General features: G+C 39.1%; 1 protein-coding gene across 1 annotated transcript; it reads right to left on the reverse strand.

The window, feature by feature from the left end:
* Nucleotides 1-64: 64 nt before the first annotated feature.
* LOC147370781 (uncharacterized) lies at nt 65-15,020 on the reverse strand. The gene is made up of 3 exons (XM_086406068.1): nt 14,349-15,020; nt 9,648-9,711; nt 65-207 (listed from the first exon to the last, which is right to left on the reverse strand). Exons 1-3 carry the CDS (start codon nt 14,894-14,896, stop codon nt 121-123), a joined length of 699 nt encoding a protein of 232 aa, XP_086262194.1. The 5' UTR covers nt 14,897-15,020; the 3' UTR covers nt 65-120.
* Nucleotides 15,021-24,679: the final 9,659 nt, after the last annotated feature.

Here is a 24,679-nt window from a genome sequence, read left to right on the forward strand (position 1 = left end):
CATTCAATGATTTCTTCCTTGATTATCTAATTTAAAATCATGTTCCCCATTTTTTCTTTCCCAATCTCCCTTTTCTGTTAACCACCCATTGCCCTTAACACCTTCTACATTCCATAAAATTTACCTTTTAATTAAATTTATTGTGTCATAGCTCTCTCCATCTTCCAGGACTGCAATGTCAATATGGCAGCCACCAGCCACATGTGCCTATTTAAATTTAAATTAAGTAAAATTACATTTTATATATAAATATCAGATAAAGTAGATTTTAGAGCAAAAAAAAAAAAAAATCAGCAAAGATAGAGAACACTATATAATTATAAAGGATCAATCTGACAAGAATTCAGAGCAACCCTAAATGTGTAGGCACCAAACAGAGCTACTAAATTAAGTGAAACAAAAACTGACAAAACTGAAAGGAGAAATAGACAAGCTTATAATTATAGTTAGAGACTTCAACACCCCTCTCTCAATAAGAGTAAACAGACATAAGATCAGCAAGGATACAGAAGAACTCAATAACACCATCATTTAAGGATCTAATCAACACTTTTACACTCCATTCAACAACAGCAGAATGCATATCCTTTTCAAGAACCCAAATAACATATACCGAAATAGACCATATCCTAGACTATAAAACAAACCTCAACAAACTTGAAAGAACTGAAATCATATAAAGTATGTTCTCTGACCACAATGAAATCAAACTCAAATCAATAACAAAAAGATAATACAAAAATCTCCAAACACTTGGAACATAAGTAATACACTAAATAATCTATGGGTCAAAGAGGAAGTCTCAAGGAAAATTTTAAAATACACAAAAATGAATGAAAATGAAAATATACCATATCAAAATTTGTAAGACACAGCTAAAGCAGCAATTGCAAAAATTTATAGCAAATTTATAACTATAAATTCATACATTAAAAAAGATGAAAAGTCTCAAATCAATAATTTAACTTTCCACTACAAGAACCTGGAAAAAGAACAGCAAAATAAACCCAGAGCCAGTAGAAGGAAGAGAATAATAAAGAGCAAAGGAGAAATGAATGAAACTGAAAAGAGAAAAACAATCACTCTAGACCCTGCAGACATCAAAAGACTAAGAGAATACTATGAACCAGTGTACATACAGAAGTCTGACATCTTATATGAAATATTTATTTCTCAAAAAACACAAATTATCATAACTCACCCAACAGGAAATAGATAAAAGCCCTATGATTTTTAATGAAATTTAATTCACAATTTACAAATTCCCCAAAAAAGAAATTTCAGGCCTAAATACCTTCAATGGATAAGTCTATCATATATAGTCTCTTTCAAAAATAGAAGGAACACTTCTTAATTCGTTTTATCAACTCAGTACTGTTACCCTGATACCAAAATCAGACAAAGCAGTACCAGAAAAAAAAAAAAAAAAAAAATTACAAACCAATATCCTTCATGAATACAGACATAAAAATCCTTAGAAAATATTACAAACAGAAATCAGCAGTTTATTTTAAAAGAATTATACACCATTATTAAATGAGGTTTATCCTAGAGATACAAGGTTTCAATATTCAAAAATCAGTATAACCCATTATATTAATAGGCTAATGAAGAAAACCTTAGTTGCATGAATAAATTAAGGAAAAAAGTGACAAAATTCAATACCCATTCATGATAAAAACTACCCAAAAAATAGGAATATATGAGAACTTCCTCAAAACCCTACAGATTACATTTCATTTAATAGTAAAATACTATATGTTTTTATCCTAAGATTGAGAACAAAGCAAGGATGTCCACTCTCACCACTCTTATGAAATACAATGCTGGAAGTTCTAGCCTATGAAGTAAAGGAAGGAAAGAAAATAAAAGATATAAAGATTCAAAAGGCAAAAATAAAACTTTTCTATTTGTAGATGACACAGCTATCTATGTGTAAAATCCCAAGGAATCAATAAAATCTCCAACATGAGTTCAGCAAAGGATACAAGATAAATACACAAAAGCAACCGTATTTATATATCCTACCAATAAATACATGAACATTATAATTAAAAATACAATATTATTCACAAATGCTCAAATAATGAAATATTCTGAATAAACCTAACAAAATTTTTGAAAAAGTAGATAAATGGATTTATGAGCTGTTAGACTCAATATAGTAAAGATGTCAATTTTTCTCAAATTGACATATAGGTTTAGCACAATTCCTATCAAAACCCCAGGAAGATTTTTTGTGGATATGGACAAGATTATTCCTAAATTTAAATGGAAAGACAAAGGAACTAGAATAGTTCAAACAATTTTGAAAGAGTAAAAGGATTCTGTTGATTCCATTTTAAGACTTACTATAAAGCTACACTCATCAAAACTGTATGGTATCAGTGGAGGGACAGGCACACAGATCTGACAACAGATTATAGATTAGGAAACAGAAGACACCAACATGAATATGCCCAACTGACATCTGACAAAAATGAAAAAGCAATTCAATGGAGAAAATATAACCTTTCAACAAATGGAACTGGAGCAAATAGACACCCACAGATAGAAAAAGAAAAATCTTGGCCTAAGTCTCACACTTTATTTAAAAAAAAAACTCAAAATGGATCAAGGACTTAAATCCATAGTAATATAAAACTTTTAGGAAAAAAAAGAAAATCTTAAGGATCTAGGGCTAGGCAAAAACACCAAAAGTATGCTCCATAAAAGGAAAAACTGATTAAACTATACATTATCCAAACTTAAAACTTTTACTCTGTGAACAATCTTGTTAAGAGTATAAAAAGAAAAATGACAGGCTGAAAGAAAATATTTGCATACCATGTATCTGACAAAGGACTAGTATCCAAAATATATAAAAAACTTTATCAAAACTCAAAGTAAAAACAAACAAAAACCAAGTAATTCAACTAGAAAGTGAGGGGGGGGGGTGAGGATTTCACCAAAAGGATATACAGATGGCACACAGGTACAAAAAGAATTTCAACATCATTAGCCATTAAGTAAATGCAATTTAAAACTACAATGAGATATTATAATACTTATACATCTGTTAGGTTGGCAAATATAAATAATAATGACAATAGGAAATCCTAGCAAGGATACAGAGAAACAGGATGGCTCATATGCTGCTGATAGGAATGTAAAATAAAAAAAACCACTCTGGACAGCAGTCTGGCAGTTTCTTAAACTAAATCTGGAACTACCACACAATTAAGTAATTGCACTTATGGACATTTCTAAGAGATGGAAAATTAGGTCTACCCAAAAAGCTGTACATAAATATTTGTAGCAGCTTTATTCATTATAATCAGAAACCAGAAAACAATTCAGATGTCCTTCAATGAGTACACAGTTAAACACACTATGTCACTTCCATCCCAAGAAGTTTAGTCAGTAATAAAAAGAAACCTACTATTGGCACACAAGACTTGGATGAAATAGCAGAGAATTAGGCTGAGTAAAAAAAGCCCATCCAAAAAGCCATGTATTGCATGATCCCCATTTGCTTAACATTCTTGAAATGACAGAAATACAGAAATAGAGAAGATTAACAGTTGCCAAAGGTTGAGGAGGAGGAAGGAAGAGGGAGTAGTGGATGTGGCTATGAAAAGGAAATTTGAGGGATTTTTGTGGTGATGGAATTGTCCTATATCTTGACTGTTTTAATATCAATACCCTGGTTGAGATGCCATAAGGCATTTTGCACATGTTTCTTTCATTGGGGGAACTGGATGAAGAGCACAAATTTCTCTGTATTATTTATTACAACTGCATGTGACTCTCAGTTCAGTAGCTCAGTCGTGTCTGACTCTTTGTGATCCCATGAACTGCAGCACAACTGGCTTCCCTGCCCATCACCAATTACCAGAGTTTGCTCAAACTCATGTCCATCATGTCGGTGATGCCATCCAACCATCTCATCTTCTGTCGTCCCCTTCTCCTCCTGCCTTCAATCTTTCCCAGGATCAGGGTCTCTTCAAATGAGTCAGTTCTTCACATTAGGTGGCCAAAGTACTGAAGTTTCAGCTTCAGCATCAGTCCTTACGATGAACGTTCAGGACTGATTTCCTTTAGGACTGTGGTATGATCTCCTTGCAGTTCAAGGGACTCTCAAGAGGCTTCTCCAACACCACAGTTCAAAAGCGTCAATTCTTTGGTGCTCAACTTTTTTTATAGTCCAACTCTCACATCCATACATGACTACTGGAAAAACAATAGCTTTGACTAGGTGGACCTTTATTGGCAAAGTAACGTCTCTGCTTTTTAATATGTTGTCTAGGTTGGTCATAGCTTTTCTTCCAAGGAGTAAGCATCTTTTAATTTCATGGCTGCAGTCACCATCTGCAGTGATTTTGGAGCCCCCAAAAATAAAGTCTCTGTTTCCATTGTTTCCCCATCTACTTGCCATGAAGTGATGGAACCAGATGCCATGATCTTAGTTTTCTGAATATTGAGCTTTAAGCCAACTTTTTCGCTCTCCTCTTTCACTTTCATCAAGAGGCTCTTTAATTCCTCTTCACTTTCTGCCATAAGGGTGGTGTCATCTGCATAGCTGAGGTTATTGATATTTCTCCCAGCAATCTTGATTTCAGCTTGTTTTTCATCCAGCCCCACAATTTTCATGATGTACTCTGCATATAAGTTAAATAAGCAGGGTGACAATATACAGCCTTGATGTATTCCTTTCCTGATTTGGAACCAGTCTGTTGTTCCATGTCCAGTTCTAACTGTTGCTTCCTGACCTACAGATTTCTCAGGAGGCAGGGAAGGTGGTCTGATATTCTCATCTCTTTCAGAATTTTCCACAGTTTATTGTGATCCACACAGTCAAAGGTTTTGGCATAGTCAATAAAGCAGAAGGAGATGTTTTTCTGGAACTCTTGCTTTTTTGATGATCCAGCGGATGTTGCCAATTTGATCTCTGGTTCCTCTGTCTTTTCTAAAACCAGCTTGAACATCTGGAAGTTCATGGTTCCCGTATTGTTGAAGCCTGGCTTAGAGAATTCTGAGCATTACTTTGCTAGCATGTGAGATGAGTGCAATTGTGCAGTAGTTTGAACATTTTTTGGCATTGCCTTTCTTTGGGACTGGAATGAAAACTGATCTTTTCCAGTCCTGTGGCCACTGCTGAGTTTTCCAAATTTGCTGGCATATTGTGTGCAGCACTTTCACAGCATCATCTTCTAGGATTTGAAAGAGCTCAACTGGAATTCGACCACCTCCACTAGCTTCGTTCGTAGTGCTGCTTCCTAAGGCCCACTTGACTTCGCACTCCAGGATGTCTGGCTCTAGGTGAGTGATCATACCATCGTGATTACCTGGGTCACGAAGGTCTTTTTTATATAGTTCTTCTGTGTATTCTTGCCATCTCTTCTTAATATCTTCTGCTTCTGTTAGGTCCATACCATTTCTGTCCTTTACTGTACCCATCTCTGCATGAAATGTTCCCTTGGTATCTCTAATTTTCTTGAAGAGATCTCTAGTCTTTCCCATTCTATTGTCTTCCTCTATTTCTTTGCACTGATCACTGAGGAAGACCTTCTTATCTCTCCTTGCTATTCTTTGGAACTCTGCATTCAAATGGGTATGTCTTTACAATCTCAAAAAGTTGTGTAAATCAACAAAAAGTTATGTGACTCTACAATCTCAAAAAGTTTAATTTTGAAAAAGAGTGTGTAAAACTAAAAATTCAGTTTCTCAGTCATACTTGTTACATTTCAAGTACTCGATAGCTACATGTGGTTAATGACTATCATATCACATGTGAACTTTTCCATAAGCACTGTTCTAAAATATAAGTTCCATGAGGCAAATGAATATCTCATTTTAGAAAGTTAAGAAGTTTCATTTACAGAAAGTACAAACTGAATGCCATAAAGAAAAAGAAGTACTAAACACATCTAGCCACATTTAAATATAAAATACCTGTATATCAAGAAAAAAGTTAAAATATGTATAATATATAGTAACTGTTTTCAATTTCTTCCCCTTCATCCTTTCTTAAACATGATTTTGCCCTACCATTTCTACCACTATACTAAAAACTGCTCATATCTAAATCACCAATAACCAATGTAGATGATCAAAGTCAAAGATAAAAGGTCTAATCCACCAGGAAGATAAAGCAATTCTAAGTTTGTATTCAACTAGTAAAAGCCCTCTCTCTGTAACTATTATAACAAGGAGGTTCCCACCTCAGCCACTACCCTGCTCCTCACACATACATAGAGGAGAGGAAGGAGAAAGAAAAGGGAGAGAAAAAGCAGTAATAACATAAAAGATTTGAGTCATGTAGTATAACTTGACTTAGTATCTAAATAACACCGAATCCAATAACCACAGAATATTATTTTCAAGGTCATAGAGAATTATGCAAGAATCAATAGCGAAAATGTAACTAGAAAACCAAATTATATGAAAATTAAGAAACATACATCAATACAAAGACAAATTCATTATGTAAATTACATATTAATACTGATTTTAAAAGAATTATTAATAACTATAAATTATAAACAAATAAAAACAGTATACATCCATATATGTAAGATACAATTATAGTCATGCATAGAAGAGCATACAAATACATATATTAAAAAAGAAAGGCTAAAAAATCAATGATCTAAAATAGATTTATTGAATTTTTATAGCTCCAGAAACTATACGCAAAATACCCTATGTACTCTGTACACCCCAATATGACTGATTGTACATAAACCGTATCCATGCCCTACTCAATCATTTCTTTCCTACCAACTACCTCCCACCAAAAAGTCTCTATCCTCTCCTACCTTTAAAAATTCTAATTCTAAAAAGTTCACATTCCTGTACTGGAAAAACTGTTTGAAATCTGATTTCTCAATGCACCCTGAATTATTAACTCAGAATTCTTAACTGAGTTAATAGGAGAATTCTTAACTCAGACTGTCCAAACTCCCAGTATTTCCTAAGCAGTTTGTTTCTTAAAAGCAGTTTACATTCACTGTTTCAACTTGCCACTTTCTGTTGACTTCTTGATCCAGTGTAATCTGTCCCCTGCATCTAGTAGTTTTTCTCTGGCTGCCCTTCTCAGTTTCCATCATTGATCTCTTTTCTTCTGTTCGCTCTTTCAAGTATGATTGCTACCCCAGGTTCTATTCCCAACCATCTGCTCCACCACTTTTTTCTAGGTCCATCCAAACCCACTGCTTCCATACCTATGACTCCAGCTAAGAATTCTCTCCCAACTCCAACATAGTTAACTGCTTTGAGGTAGGAGATAAGATAGGCCCTTGGGCTGGACAGTTGGTATTTGTCAAGCAGAGTAAAACTGAAACTCTGTTTCCCTCAGACAGACCAAGGATAAAAGCTACCAGCAAAAGCTGAGCTCTGTTGAAGTGAACAGATAAGATAACCACTCCTGAGTCAAGGAAAACTTCCCTGTCTGCACATGAGTAGGAAGGCTCCTTCGGGGGGTCAAAAAAGGAGAGAGCACCACCCCTCAGTAAGTGTGGACACACCCCCACAGGCCTCTGAGGTAGAATTCAACTTAGCAAAAGTTGCACACACATGTTGGAGAAGGTCCTAGGGCAGGTCAGATGGGAAAAAGGAACAAGATAATTCGCCAAAGGTAAACAAAGACCTTGAAAGACTATCCTATATAAGTGATTTAAATCACCTCTTTATTGTGCTCCTTCTCATACACTTACTCTCCCAATGTGTATTTCTGCCTTGTGTGTGCGCGCGCGCTTGGTCTTACTTCAGTCTTAATATCAACAAGTTTAAAATAAACAAGTGTGCTCTCCCACTTGTGGTGCTGTGTCTCTAATAATAAACTTTTATCTGTTTTTTTACAGTTTTTGCCTCCTTGAAACATTCTTGCTTTCACACAGGAGCAAGAGTCAGGGCCATTTTGCTTCTAGACACCAAGGTCTAGTGATTTTCTAGCCTGGTTTTCATCCAGGCTGCTGCTACTGCTAAGTCACTTCAGTTGTGTCCGACTCTGTGCAACCCCATAGACGGCAGCCATCAGGCTCCGCCGTCCCTGGGATTCTCCAGGCAAGAACACTGCAGTGGGTTGCCATTTCCTTCTCCAATGCATGAAAGGGAAAAGTGAAAGTGAAGTCGGTCAGTCGTCGCGTCTGACTCTTAGCGACCCCATGGACTGCAGCCTACCAGGCTCCTCCGTCCATGGGATTTTCCAGGCAAAAGTACTGGAGTGGCGTGCCGTTGCCTTCTCCGTCATCCAGGCTACCCACATTCAATTCTTAGGCAGGGAACTAAGATCTCTCTTCAGGACTATTCACTGATGTCTCTGTGAGTTCAGCCTCACAGACATATCTACTTGGACACTACTTAGCCAACAAAGGTTCGTCTAGTCAAGGCTATGGTTTTTCCTGTGGTCATGTATGGATGTGACAGTTGGACTGTGAAGAAGGCTGAGCACCGAAGAATTGATGCTTTTGAACTGTGGTGTTGGAGAAGACTCTTGAGAGTCCCTTGGACTGCAAGGAGATCCAACCAGTCCATTCTGAAGGAGATCAGCCCTGGGATTTCTTTGGAAGGAATGATGCTAAAGCTGAAACTCCAGTACTTTGGCCACCTCATGCGAAGAGTTGACTCATTGGTAAAGACTCTGATGCTGGGAGGGATTGGGGGCAAGAGGAGAAGGGGACGACAGAGGATGAGATGGCTGGATGGCATAACTGACTCGATGGATGTGAGTCTCAGTGAACTCCGGGAGTTGGTGATGGACAGGGAGGCCTGGCGTCCTGCGATTCATGGGGTCGCAAAGAGTCAGACACGACTGAGCGACTGATCTGATCTGATCTGATCTGATAGGCACTTCAGTCCTAAGAGTTCCAACTTAAAATGCTTCAGTGACTCTACAGCTCCCTAGACCAAGTTTCAACTTTCCAACTGTAAAGCATTCAAGGACTTTATGATTTGGTATGATTTGGCCTCTTACCTACCCCTACTCATCTCTTCCTCTAGTCTTCCTCAGGTACCCTCTGCTTCTCCTATATCTAATTATTTGTTTCCCAAAGTAGACCACTTCACATCTCTGTGCCTCACACATGTTCCACACAAAAGTTCCTCTACCCCATCCTACCCAATCCTTATTTCTTGGCTCAAGTAACTTTCTTTCACGAAAGTTTTCCACTATCCCGAAGTCTGATCTACACAGAGCTGCTGGTGCTGCTGCTGCTGCTAAGTCGCTGCAGTCGTGTCCGACTCTGTACAACCCCACAGATGGCAGCCCATCAGGCTCCGCCGTCCCTGGGATTCTCCAGGCAAGAACACTGGAGTGGGTTGCCATTTTCTTCTCCAATGCATGAAAGTAAAACATGAAAGCGAAGTCACTCAGTCATGTCCGACTCTTAGCGACCCCATGGACTGCAGCCTACCAGGCTCCTCCATCCATGGATTTTCCAGGCAGGAGTACTGGAGTGGGGTGCCATTGCCTTCTCCGACACAGAGCTGCTACTGCACCTTAAATATACCTCTATCTTAGCATCTGTGTACTTGTTTGTTTAGACTGCTAGTCTATAAGCATCTCACAATATGTTCTTATTTAGCAAACAAGAGCTTAATAAATATTTGTTATATGCCAGCAAAAAACAAAAAGTCAATTTAGTTCTTTAAAATATTGGACTTACCATTTCAGTAGCTTGACTACTCAGGTCCATAATACAGGGCATCTCTTTCCCATGAATAAAATATCTAGGAAAATAAATTTGAAATCAGAAGGGTGGTTAAGATTCAGAATGAATATTCTCTGCCCAGAACTCCTTCCCCCTTACTCCACCAGGGGCCTAATTTCTGCTAACAGACTCCTGGCCAAGTAAGTAAGCACATCACATGACTTAGGCTGAACTAGGCATATACCTCATCCCCTCAGCTGCAGGAATTGGTCAAGGGACAGGCACGTGACCAAATCTATCTAGAGCCTCTGATGGGAGTAGCTAAGTAATAAGTCTGTGCTCAGGAACCAGGTCCCAACATATGGAGAAGCATACCAGAGTAGGAGAGATGGTGCCAGTGTCACAGATGATAAGTACAGGAAGGACTGAGAATTCCCTGAGAGTCCAGTGGTTAGGACTTTGCACTTTCACTGCCAACTCTGACCGTGGTCAGGGAACTAAGATCTGCATCTTTTCTGTAAAAGGACCTACACAGTATGCCTTTCCTACTTAGAAAACTTGCATCTATCAGATAGGTCTTTCTCTTCCCTACTAGGTAAACCCCAATATTACTATTTAATTCCCTTTTAATACAGTCTACGCAAACCACATCTCTTTTCTTTTGTGGCTACAGCATGTGGGATCTTAGTTCAAGGATGTGGGATCAACCCATGCCCCCTGCAGTGGAAGGGAGAAGTCTTAGCCACTGGAAAGCCAGGGAAATTCCTCATGTCATGGTTTAAGGTAGTCAGTTTACTTCTTTCTTTTGTTACACTCTAACCAGGACACGGTGAGATGACAATGAGCAATTACAATGAGAATGTAGAATGCTAGGGAAAGTAGAGGACTGGCTTCCCAGGAGAGGCATCACCTCTATGGAGATCTGAAAAATAAGTATGAGTTAACAAAACCAAAGGGGAGGGAAGCAGGGAGCAAAGGAAGACGTTCTAGACAGAGGAAAGCTTCTGTACTCAAGTAGATTTAACAAATTTGGCATCTTGAGAGAGAGATGAAGTAACTGAATATGACTAGCAAATTGAGGGCAAAAGGAAAAAGTGACAGGATGAAGAAGTCAACAGATGCCAGATCATGATCCTGAAAGCCAAATTAAGAAGTTCAGACTTTAACCTGAAGGCAATGAAAAGCCATACACACAAAAAAGGTTTTGAGCTGAGGAGTTAAGGGTTTAAATGTGTTAGATTACTCCAGCAACAGTGGGATAAAGTAGATGGGAAGGCAAGACTGGAAGCAGGGATAACCACTTAGGAGGCTACTGTGGCAATCCAGGTAAGAGATGATGCTGACCACTAAGTAGGATAGTAGTCTAGGAATGGAAAAAAGATACAGATTCAAGAGAGATTAAGGAGACGGGGCTTCCCTGGCAGTCCAGTAGTTAAGACGCCAAGCCGCCACTGCAGGGAACGTGAAGGTCAGGGAATGAAGATCCTGTAGGCCTCACAATGTGGCCAAAAAAAAGGAGAGATACTAAGGAGCAAGAATCCAACAGGGCTCAGTGATCTATTAGAAAATGAAAAGAAGAAAAGGAACAGCCCAGGTTTCTGCCAAGTTATTATTAGCAGTGCCTACTACTTATCAAATTCTTACCACATATGCATTATCTCTTATAATGTTCCCCTAGGAAGAAGAGGTAGTTTGTTTCATATTTTTGGTTTGAGGCTGGGAAAGGGAAAGTTGATAATCACTATAGTTTGGGATATGCTCAGTCTGGGTCACCTGTGAAATACAAATGAACGTGTTATGAAGGTAGACGATAACCTGAGTCAATTTATCAAGAAACAGCTCTGGGTTGGAGACATAAGAATTATCTACATACAAATAGTAACTGGGAGAAATATTTTTTAAGAGTAAATATCTTCTTTAACTCTGAACTTCTACTGCTGGGGGCTCGGGTTCAAATCCTGATTGGGGAACTAAGATCCCACATGCCATGCAGCAAGGTCAAAAAAAAAAAGAAAAAAAAAATCTCCTTTATTCATGCCAATATTTATTTAATACCTACACAACTATAGCTTTGGAACTAGAATTAAGGGGGAAAAAATGAGTAAAATTCAGTGAAACTCACAGTTACTATTCGGAAGGGGTAGTTCCATATAGCAGTAAGTGGATAGTGGAAATACTACATTCAAGGTTCAGAGGTAAGATGATGAGTATGTGATTACCTCTGCTGGGGGAAGAAAGCAAAGCAAACTTTACAACGTATACCACCTAAATTTTGAAGGTCAGCAGAGAGTTTAAGAGGGGTAAGGCAGGGAGAACAGTGAAGACACTACAGCCAGAAGAAACAAATTCGAAGACAAAAGAAAAAAAATTTTAAAAGATAGCCTGCTTCAGAACAAAAAAAAAATTAAATATTATTCATGTCAGTCTCCCAAGCTAATTCTTAAATTTAATAGAGTGAACATATTTTAAAAAAATTTTAAAGACACATGGGGGAAATTCATTCTAATACTATATCATATTAAAGTAACATTGTGAGATTAAATGATACAGCTACAAAAATCCAATAAAAGATGGAAGGATCATTATTAAAAGTTAAGAGTCCAGATATAATCCTAATGACATTTGGCTTACTCATTGTCTGGCATTGTAAATATATTAAAAATTCAATCTCTTCTTTAATTCCTAATAAAACTACTACCACAGGCATTTAATAATGTGATCTGCTAAGATCCAATGTTTGATCTGATGAACTGAAATTCTTCCCAAGACTTACAATGTGAGTTTGCATATAAAAAGCTGAATAGAAGAAAGGCAAAGATGGTAGCTCTTTTCTAAAATTCACATTGACTTATAAATGGTTACTGCTTTGCATATCAAAAGATGCATAACCATAGATAATCATGAAGAAAAGGGAGATTTTAAGAGAAAATCCTCACACAGTATTAAAAAAAAATGCCCCTTCACTGACACTATTTATTTAGCCTCTATTGTGTACGGATACTATGCCTACTTCAATAAAGAGAAAACATTCCATAACTTAAGCCCCATTTTTCTATGAAGTCCAGTATTTAGTTCTCTTTGCTACCCCCTTCAAAGCAGCTAAAGTCAACAGGTGCACAAACTGACATTCGTTAAGTACTAAATGCTGATTTGTCCCGGGTTTTGTTTTATACGTCTTTTTTCATGAACTAAAGTGTAGTATTCTTATGGAAAAGCAGCCATTTCTTTCCTATTCTTTTCACCATCTCCATCACCGTAGCCCCCACACCCCGCCGTCCTAGCACGGCCACTTGAATAATAAAGCTCTGGCAAAGGAACAAAAAAATGTTTATTTAATTTGACCTTGCAAAACGGGCAAAGAAAATTGAACCACCTTGATTATCAAAACACAAACACATGACGTTTACATTTCTTAACGCTTTTAAGAATTATTTCATTGAAAATTGAAAGATGAGGGTTAAAATGAGTTACAAAAGAGAGCCAGGCGTTTGAGAGAAAAACAATGGAAATAATAAAAACAGAATGAAAAGGCTGCTGTTAAGATGAAAAAAAAAAAACCAAAACATTTTTTTAAGTGGGGGGCGAGAGGCAGCTGCAAATCAGCCACTGTTTTCTGAGAAGCCAGGTTCATCTCCAAGATTTTCTTCTCTAAGCTCAACCAATCCCCACCTTTTCTGAGTTATCCAGTCTCCAGGCAAGCAGCGCTTCTTGATTGGCTTAAAGATGCCGAGTAGAAAAACCAGCCAATCCTGTCTTGAAGTCAGAATTGTGCTATGGAGACATTACAACCACTGCATGGCGAGAATGTGTACAAACCTGTCCGTGCCACAAATATCAGATTCTAGTTCTAAAGACTGTTGCAGAAAAGAAGATTCTTCCAAGCCAACACTGAGCGTGATCTGGCATTTACACTTTTTAAAATTACTCTCTCTTTCTGAGAGAGAGAGAGAAAAAAGAAAAATTAAAAAAAATAAAAATACCACGTTTTAACCAAAAGAGCTTAAGGAATAAACTGCCCCGGGTCGGATGACTTACTCTACCTAAGACGGATTTTCAAAGGGACCTCTCTGGAGAGTCCGGATCACAGTAGGGCTCAAGGAGGGAGTCAGTGAGGATCAAAGTTGCCGTGGGGGAGGGTGGTATGGACGACGATCAAAGAGACACAGATACCAGTAACCGGGAATGCCTCCCCACAGTACCCAAAATCAAAACTTGCAGAGTGAAAGAATGTTTGGATTTGAAGTGAGTAAATAAAACGGCTGTGCTAGGGCTACGTGCTCCGGTGGGTGGCCCCAAGTTCCAAGAAGGTTCCGCCTGGGAAAGCCAAAGGAGCTCGGAGGGCCGCCAGGTCAAGTCCCAACGGGAACTAACAGGGAAGCCCCAGGGGGGCGAGAGGGGTGTGTCAAGGGCCCAGAGGCCCGCTGGGGCCGGGAAGCCAGGAAAGCGGCCACTGCCTCCGCCTTCACCCGACCTCGGGCGGCGAGCCAGGGCCCGCCTCTCACCGACGCCTCACTTCCCTTCCGCCCGGGCGACCGGGCCCGCGGGCCGGACTGGAGACCGCCGCGCCGGACCTCCACGTCCGGAGGTTGGGGTTTCCGTCCCAGCGCCTCCCGCTGCTGCCTCAGGCCCTCCGCTCGGGTTTGGGGACCCCGGGATCCCCTTCTTCCCGACCCTCAGCCCAGCCCCGCCGCTCCGCCTCCCACCCGCCGCCTTTACCTGCTCCAGAAGCAGGCGGAGGGCGTCGAGGCCGGGGCCGCGTCGTCGAGTGTGCGACGCGGCGCCGCGGGTCCGCAGCCCTTTCCCGCCGCCACCACAGCGCTCTCCGGCGCGGCGCAGGGCTGGCGAGCGCGACGGCCGCCGGGGGGAGACGCGCGGCGGGCGCCTGGCGGGGAGACACTGCCGCTCTCCGTCCGGCCGGGGAAGAGCAGCCTCACAGCAGCCAGCCGCGAGAGGGCGGGTGGGCGGCCGAATGGGGAGGGGTCTCGGAGAGCAGGGAAGGGCTGCCACGTCGCCCAGGTGGATCGCTGCTCTCCGCCTCCCCCGCCCCCGCCGGCTTCGGGCCGCGACCTCTGGTTCGTTCTCGGGCTCAGGTGGGGCGCGTCGGCCCGCCCCGCCTTGGTGGCCCCGGTGACCCCGGCCCGCAGGCTCCCGCCTCTCCGTCTCCCCTCAGTGAGCAGGTCCCGGCCTGGCCCATTCTGCCTTATCGGGCCCGCCCTCCCCCGCCTCGAGCGAAAGCCTGACGTGTTTCTCCCTTCCCTTGTCATGGGGTCACACGGAGGAGCAAGCCCTTTCCAATGTGTCGGGGTTTCGAGGAAGGCGGGAGTCGTTGTGAGCTAGGGAACGCAGCAATAGGGGCCTGAAATTTCTGCGGAAATAAACTGCGCGATAACCACAGCCGTGCCTAAAGCCTCTTTCACTCTCTCCCAATCCCCCAAAAGCAAAAACAGAAACACAAGGTCGTACTCGCTGGTCGCGGCGGGCCCGCCAGGTCGCGGGTCCCGGCGGCAAGTTGAGAACGACCGCGAGGCGGACCAGGCGGCCTCGGCGTAGCCTAACTGGGCAGTTGACTCTGGGCGAGCGAGGCCACGGCGGCGGCTGGCGCGCGAACCCCGCCTCCGCGCGCGCCGAGCTGTCCGCGGGAGGTTTCCGGGCGCGCGGCCCGCTGCCCCTCTGCGCGCTCGGGAGTCGGACGCAGCGTGGCCGCTTTGGAGCCGGGAGACAAAGAGGTTGGCCGCGGTCGCGGCAGGGACGGAGGTCTGCCTAGCACCAACCGGCGCGGCCCATGTGCCTTCTGAACAAGCTGATGGAAGCACAAAAAAACAGAGCTTGTTTGCAACGTAGGACCGCAGGCGCTGACCTTTGCCCTGCTTAGAGCTTCAGTTTTCAGGTGCCGAGAAAAAGGAAGGAGGTTTTCTTCGCTTTTGCGATCTCTCTGTTGTTAGACTGTCACCCAAGCCTGCCCCATTTTTTTTTCCTCCTAAATTCTACCTTCCTTGGTTTCCTGCTATGTGTTCTATCGTGAAATGTTCAGTGTTTTCGGGTACACGAATTTTTTCCCCCTTGTTTTCTGATAGTGGTGATTATGGTTAAATTCGTTTTTTGCCCCGCCCTCTGTTCCCTTCTCTTTGCAATTACTTTTTGTTCCGTCGTCAGTGTTTTTCGTAGAGAAACGAAATAGTCCCCGGACAGACATGGAAGAGACAGTCTGTCGATGTTATTATAGTAATTGCTTTAAACTGAATGGAAATTTGGGAGGAAATGTAAGTGAATTTTTATCTTCATTTAGGTCTAATTGGAACACTTAACTAAAGAAAACATTCTAGGGTGTTTTTTTTTTTTAGAATCTCGAAATATTTAAGCAGAGATCTCGGGATGGTCAATTTTCTAATGAAACCAACCACACTGGGAAGGATTTCTACCCCCCCCCCTTTGTGTGATTTTTGTATTTTTGAAAAGTTTCCTTGAGCCCCTGTTTAGAAATTACAATGCAAATACCTCTGTTATTGCTTTTATTAATTTCGAAACACAAAAATGTTAACAAAGTACCCCAAATCGCAATATCTATATAACCTTAACATTATGTTGCCTCCTAACAGCCATTAAAAGAGACTAATAACAGTGTTATATGTCACTTGAGGAATGAAAGAATCCTAGTAATTATAAACTTCAAACAAATCTAGAAAGTTAATTTTGTTCATATGAAATATGTTCAGAACGATACTAAAAACTGGCATTTCTTGTTTTTTCCTTTGATCATTGTTAAGGATTTATCACATTCTTAGGTCTGAACAATAAGAAGTAAAGTATTCTTAACACTGGAAAACATATCACCCAGGAAGAAAGCGGGGGGAAGTGTTTGCTTAGTATATCAATGAAAGAAAAACATAAATAAAAGTTCAGAAAATCAGACTCTAATAAGGAACAAAGCAGTCTTTACTCAACATTCACAATGCTAGCCTTCGTTTGTGAATATTTATAAAGATTCCCTCCTTCCTTATTGGTTTAAATTCTAAGCCAATAGGAAAAGTACAACACATCTTTTAAAGAGTGAGACATAAGCATTAGGTTAAAACATTGGATAAACGGATTGTTTATCATGCTATTCTTATTTCAGATCGTGTATCTTTTAATTCTAAAGAAGAAATTTAAGAATCTTTGAATTATTGAGTATCTTGATGTAACTTAAATAGCAAGGTGCTACTCCTGGTCACATTCTGCTCTCTGTAATCTTCCTGTTGGTTTTGTTACAATATTTAATTCTCTAAAATGCTAGGTGAATATGAAGAATGGTGAAATACTACTGCTTAATCTTTTAGATAAATAAGATGAACCCTGGCATTTCTTTAGATGAAAGACCAGCCTTTAAGTAAATAATAAAATTTACATTTTTTTAAATTTCTCAGATTTTTGTAATAAATTTTGTAATTTATTATAAACAAATATTTTATATTTATCTAAAGCATCTTTGATCTGTTTAATGGCTAAATTCTAAGCATGCTTATGTTTAGAACGTGTGATTTCATCTCAGTCACAAATAATCAATGCCACCTTTGCATTTCTATGCTTTGAATTTGTGAGCTTTCGGCTTAATTATAATTATTTGCATATTTATGGTCTTCCCTGGTGGCTCAGATGGTAAAGAACCTGCCTGCAATGTGAGAGACCTAGATTCGATCCCTGGGTCGGGAAGATCCCCTGGAGGAGGGCATGGCAACCTGCTCCAGTATACTTGCCTGGAGAATCCCCCTGGCAGGCTACAGTCCATGGGGTTGCAAAGAGTCAGATACGACTAAGCACAACACAGCACAGCATATTTATAATCTCCCTTAGTAAGTCATCAATTTCTTGAAGATAGGTTCTGTTTCCCATTCAGCCTTGTATTCCTCATTACCAAACTCAGACCCTTATACAGAGCACCCCGTGGACATTTGATGAGTAAAAGAATGACCATTACTCCATGGCACAGTGTATGGCAAATCAAAAGAAAGTCAGTCTCAGGATTTTTTTTTTTTTTAATGTGATGACTGACAAATACTTGTTTTCATTCCCAACTCAACAGAATAACATTTTGCAAGAATTTTACTAACAAGTAAAAACCAACATATGCTGGAATTCCTGTGTTTTTACATTTTAAATCTGATAGAAACTGGATAGTGAGTTATATTGCCATTATCTAAAGTAAATAATATCAATGGGCTTATCTTTACAAAAAAATTTCTTTACCACACTAAACAGGAGCTACAAGTTCTGTGACCTTGGGAAAATTACTTTAAACCCTCTAAAACTCAGTTTTCGCATCTGTCAAATACATTCATTCATATCTATTTTATGATTAATTAAAATAATGAAAGCATGTAAAAGTAAAAGCTCAATAGATGATAGTTATTACTTGCAGATATTGGTGGATTCAATCATGAAAAGAAGTAATTTTCTTTGTGCAATTATTTATGTATAAAAAGGCAGGCATAAAGTGCTGCTTTAAAAATAGTGAGGAAACATATCTTAAAGGAAGGAATAAAATACTAAGAACTAAGGAGATAACTTTAAGAGTTGAAATTTGCCAAGAGACTAGATCTTAAGTGGTCTCAGCACACACATACAACTATGAGAAGTAAAGGGATGTATTAATTGTGATAACGCATTTCACAATGTACCTATACCTATATCAAATTATGTTGTACACTTTCTGTACAATTTTTTCAGTCATACTATACCTCAAGCTATAGTAAGTGGGGAGGTAAGGAGGGTAGGGGAGAAATCAATCTCTGTTGAAAAAATAACAATAACTGACAAACAAACAGAAAAACCAAATCCCTTAGTGTAGCTTCCAAATCCTGCCCCTTCTACAGAAATGGACTTCAAGACCTCAAGCCTAGATCCACTGAGGGGTGCTCTCAAGAACTGTATCTTTGCTTTACCTAGTTTCTCCATAAGTGGATGACCAGAGTACCAGTCAGGCAGTCTCCAGACTTAACAGGGAAAGGTAGAAAAGGAATTGGCAACAGAGAATATTAAAAAAAATAAAACACCTAAGAGAATAAGAACTACAGAATAGATGGCAAAGACAGCTTCCTTGTGCTTGGGATAATCCTTTTGTAAATGTGATGGTAAGCACAGTACTGTGTCTTTGTGAGTAATTTTCATAGGAATCCACGCTTCAGTCCAGAAGCGTATTGTGGTAGCTCTAGCTTTGTGTAACTGTGAAATTTCATATGATTTACCAGTAAGGAAATGTTACATCCTATAATCATACCTGTTGACATCTTTCTGTCAGTTGCATTACTTTTCCACTTGTGACAGTCAGACACATCCTACTTCCAATGATGTTGAGTCATTGGGTAACTTCATCGTTCATTTTCACTTCTGGGCTTCCCAGGTGGCTCCATGGTAAAGAATTGACCTGCAGTGTTGGCGCAGAAGACATGGGTTTGATCCCTGGGTGAGGAAGATCCCCTGGGGGAGGAAATGGCAACTCGCTCCAGAATTCTTGCCTAGAGAATCCTGTGGACAGAGGAGCCTGATGGGTTATGATCCATGTGGTCACAACGAGTCGGATATGACTGAGGACTGAGCACGTGTGCACATTCTTTACAAATCTAGTTTAAATGTCTTTTCTCCTGTAGTTTTCCAAGGTACCTCAAATATAATGAATTACTACTTCCTCTAAGACCATAGCAATCTGTGTATATCTCTCTTACTCAGTCCCAATGATGACTGTTGGTATATATCTTCATCGAAACTCTTTTCCCCTAGATAAGAAATAACTCCAGTGACTTGAAAATGTCCTCTAAACATTGAAATGTATAGACGCCTTTTAGCGTACCTCCTAGCTCACAATTTCCCCTTTAGCTTTACTTGCCCTCATTCTATAGGGTGGACTTCAGGATATTAAAAAATGACTTCACTTCCCTGGCCATAGTTAATGAACCAGGGGTGGGTGTCTAAATCTAATAGCCCCTTCCTGGAAAATTTTAGGATTGAGACAAAATAAAAAATTAGCATTAGTAAAATCAAAGGAAAAATGATGAATAATAGCACAATTCATATCAGAGACAAAGGACTGTTTCCTCTAATATACAAACACTTGGAAATCAATTTTAAGAAGACCAATAACCCAACAGAAGAAAAACTGGGCAAAGCATAAAGAAGGCTCCCCAAAATGTATATATTATATATACATGTACTATGTACTATGCTGCTGCTGCTGCTACTAAGTCGCTTCAGTCATGTCCAACTCTGTGCGACCCTGTGGAGAGCAGCCCACCAGGATCCTCCGTCCCTGGGATTCTCCAGGCAAGAATACTGGAGATTATGTACTATACACAAATTATAAACATACTTCTGATTTTCTATTGCAGCATTAAATTCCAAATTTTGGAATTCTATAAAAGAATGATGGCATTCTCTGAGTGCTGATTCTGTACAATCTCCAGGATAAATTGCTCAGTGAAAAAAGTTTATGCTATGCTGCCATCATATTAAAAAAAAAAAATGGGAATAGGAGAATAGGTAGACAGATGTTATCACATATACATAAAATTTCTCTGGAAGGAGATGGAGCAAACTTGAGAAAGGGAACTGAGTAGCCAGAGGGAAGAGGCTGGAAAGAGTTTTCACTGTATCTTTTTGGAACCAAAAGAATCTATTTGCTATTCAAGAAAATAAGTAGGAGTAAGATATTTGGGATCCTAGAGAGATGCAGTTTCTTTGTGCAACTAAGCCAGTGTGGGGTTAACTCAGGAGTTGAGGGCAACTATATTCTGCATGAAGCCTGGGGAGCAAAGGAAGCTGACCTAGAAAGAAGACTGAAGCGGATAAGCAGACAAGAGGGATTGGATATGCAGAGAAGAGGGATTGGGGAGAAAATATTGTCTGGGCTCGCAACAGTTTGGTTCTAGTCTTTCCTGGAGCCAGCTGCATCCCTCCACTTGGTTTCTTTTAAAACATTCCTATATTCCTTTTTTTTCTTCCAGTTTTATTGAGATATAATTGTACACGTTTAAAGTGTACAGCATAATGACTTACATCATGAAATGATTACCACAGTAAATATAACAGACATTCATCATCTCCTATAGATAGAAAATAAAAGAAAAAAATATTTTTTCCTTGTGATGAGAATTTAGGATTTACTTTTGTAACAACTATTATATGTAACATACACCAATGTTAATTATATTAATCATGTTGTACATCATACTAGTTGTATTTATCTTACAACTAGAAATTTGTACCTTTTGACCACCTTCATCCAGTTCTTCCTTCCCCCAACCCCTGCCTTTGGTAACCGCAAATTAGATCTTATTTTCCATGAGTTTGTTTGTTTAAGTATAATTGTGTGTGTGTGTGTGTCTGACTCTTGGTGACCCCGTGGACTGTGGCCCGCCAGGCTCCTCTGTCCATGAGATTTTCCAGGCAAGAATACTGGAGTGGGTTGCCATTTCCTACTCCAGGGGATCTTCTGACGCAGAGATAGAACCTGAGTTTCCTGCATTGGCAGGCAGATTCTTTATCACTACTGCCACCTGGGAGGCCCCATAATTGACTTAGTAACACTGTTAGTTCCTGGAGCACGACACAGTGGTATTATATTTCTTTACATTACAAAATGCTCACCACAGTAATTCTAGTTACCATCGATCACCACACAAAGATATTGCAGTATTGAGTGTATTCCCCATACTTAAATTTTATCTCCGTGACTCACTTATTTTGCACCTGGAAGTTTGTATCTCTTAATCTCCCTCACCTATTTCACTTACCCCCTCACCCCCATCCTCAATCCCTCAGACAATCACCTATTGCTCTCTGTATTGATGGGTCTTTCTGTTTTGTTGTATTTGTTAATTTGTTTTGCTTTTTGGATTCCACATATAAGTGAAGTCATATCTAACTTACTGCACTTAGCATAATACACTCAAGGCCCATCCACATTGTAGGAAATAAGATTTCACTTTTCTTTCTGGGTAACAATTCCATTGTATGTATACAGACACATGTAGTATATCCATTCACTTATCCATGAATACTTAGGTTGTTTCCATACTTGGCTTTTGTGAATAATGCTGCAGTTAACATGGGGGTGATGCATTTTCTTGAATTAGGATTTTTGTTTTCTTTGGCAAAATACCCAGAAGTGTGTAATTGCTGGCTCATGTGATAGTTCTATTTTTAATTTTTTGAGGAACCTCCATACTGTGTTCCATAGTGGCTGCACCAATTTACATTCCCAACTACCCTTTTCTTCACATTCTTGCCAATATTTGTTCTTTTTGATAATAGCCATTCTGACAGGTGTGAGGTGATGTCTCACTATGGTTTTGACTTGCATTTCCCTGATGATTAGTGATGTTGAGCATCTTTTCATGTACCTGCCGGTCATCTGTCTTTGGGAAAATGTCTGCTTGGGTCCTCTGCCCATTTTTTAATCAGGTTGTTTGGTTTTTTGATGTTGAGTTTTATGAACTCTTTGAATATTGTGCATATTAACCCCTTATCAGATATATTGTTTACAAATGACTTCTCGCATTCAGTAGCTGACCTTTTCTTCTTATGATAGTTCCCTTCATGTGCAAAAACTTTTTAGTTTGATATAGTCCCATTTGTTTATTTTTGCTTTTGTTTCCCTTGCCTGAGAAGGCAGATACAAAAAAATATTTCTAAGACCATGTCAAAGATCATATTGCATATGTTTTCTTCTGGGAATTTTATGGTTTCAGGTGTTAAGTATTTAATCCATTTTGAGGTGTTTTTTTTTTTAATGTGGTGTGATAAAGCAGATCACTTTTATCATTTTGCAAGTAACTGTCTCATTTTCCCAACACCATTTACTGAAGAAGTTGTCATTTCCCCATTACTTGTCTCCTTTGTCGTAGATGAATTAATCATCTAAGTGTGGGCTCATTTCTGGGCTCTCTGATTCTGTTCCACTGATCTATGCATCTGTTTTTGTGCCAGTATACTGTTGACTATACTGTTTGCTTATAGTATATAAATATACTATATATTTATAGTTTTAAATCAGGGAATGTGATACCTTCAACTTTCCTATGTTCTTATAATAAATCTCCTTTTTTCGTCCTAAGCTAACCTAAATTGTTCTCTGATCCAAAGAGTTTAATTATTATAGTGGCATCAAAAAGAGTTTAACTTTTGTAGTAGGTTTTCTGTAAATTCTTGTTAAAATGAAATGTGAAGTTCTTTATAATGAAATCCATTTGGGCTCTTAAAGTTTATACTGTTTTCTTTAAATCTCTCAAATTGAAGAGGATAAGTGAACAAGTTCAGGGCATTCTGAAAGACCTTCACCCAAAGCTAAGGTGGTGTTTGCTGATGGAAAATATAAACGAGGCCTGAAGCCAAGTAACACATTCCACCTGCTAGACTTTCCTCTCAGTTTCCTGCCTGAGAACTGAGACTTCTCAGTTAGTGTTTCCTGATAGCCTGCCTGAGAGATAAGTTCTTAACTTTTTCTAGTTAGGATGCAGTTTGAAGATTGTGGAACATTTTTAGGCTGATTTATATTTTGATAGAAAAGGCACTGGGGAACAGGGCAAGAGCATCAATCCTATGGTGAAGGGACATGGGTGTCATTAATTGAGCATATTCAAATATGAGTTTCCAAGACTTAGGGCTAGTTAATACATTGACACTTACCCTTTCAGAAAGCAGTGTCCATTTCTTTGTTCACATTTTCAAATCTATAGGTAGAACTATCATTTTACTATTTATATCATTCTTCCTAGTACTGCAAAACTAGGAAATACTTCAGAAAATTCATAGAAGGCCCAGAATGCATTTACAGAGCAACTCTTAGAGTTCAACAGCTTGCAAATGAGGCTAAATATAGTTTATCTGAGCGTGGTGACATAATGCACATTCCAGGGATGGCAGCATAGACGCTTCACAAATGTTTATGTACCATTTATATAGGGTGAATTTAAACAGGATGATGAAATTATCTCTCATGTAAAATGTCAAAATAATTATATGTAAGTACTAAGATGTAGAAGAGCACAGTTTATTTCTGTCATTAAAATCCCATTGAAAAGTTAAATACCATTATTTAACTACCAGGAGCTATTCTTTATTCTTTCTCAATATTTCTTGAGAATTTATTATCAAGGGTATTGTAAAATATAAGACACAGGCCCTGTCCTTAAGGAGTTTTGTAATTTTGCTGAGGTAAGACATACAGGTATAAAGCATCATCATTGTTATTTTCCACTAAGAGGAGTAGGATGATGACATGGAAAATAATATGGGCTTACTTTATTTTTTATTATTAAAGAGCAACTTTGAAAGTCTACAGTTGAAACCACCACAGGAATTGAAGGTTGTGATCCCAAGCATCTTGGTTCCTCACCCCATCCTGTCCCCAGTGTGACTCCCAGAGGGCATCCCCAGACTGACACATGGATGGCCGTCTGTACATGTCTACTGGCAATATGGGCTTTTAAACTTGGTTCCCATTTTCAGTTCTGCCATGTCATTAATATATGAGCTCTACAAAGACATTTAACTCTCCCAACCTCAGTTTCCTCAATTAGTAAAGTGAGGATAAGGATGATAACCTTAGAGGACCATTTTAAGAATTAAATGAGACAATATGAATGAAAATAGCTAAGAAAATGCTTAATATATATCAGGTGCTTGATAAATATTAGTTTATTTTTTAACTGAACTTGAAAGGATTATCTATTTTTCTCATTTTGATCCATTTATAATGAGCTTCAGTTAATTTTAAAATTGAAGTCAGCATACATAAATGAAAATTTAAAAAATTTTTAAACCAAAAAAGGAAGAAAAAATTTTAATATAAATAAATTTTAAAAATAAAATTGTAGTTAGCTAAAAATTTCAACAGCTGGGAGGAGAACCGAAACTCTAATCACTTTAAAACTTAAAGCAATATCTAGAGTTTTAATCAAGTAAACTAGAGAAGGAAAAATAAATATCATTATTTTCCTAGAAAAACCATTTATCATTCCTAGGGAAACGTTGTCATTCCAACTTGCTCTCTGAATGTAATATCACCTAAATGACTT

The sequence above is a fragment of the Bos grunniens genome, chromosome 6 (genome assembly GCF_055505025.1).
Source record: "Bos grunniens cultivar Pamir isolate PY7600 chromosome 6, Bosgru_T2T1.0, whole genome shotgun sequence".
In the NCBI taxonomy this organism is placed as follows: domain Eukaryota; kingdom Metazoa; phylum Chordata; class Mammalia; order Artiodactyla; family Bovidae; genus Bos; species Bos grunniens.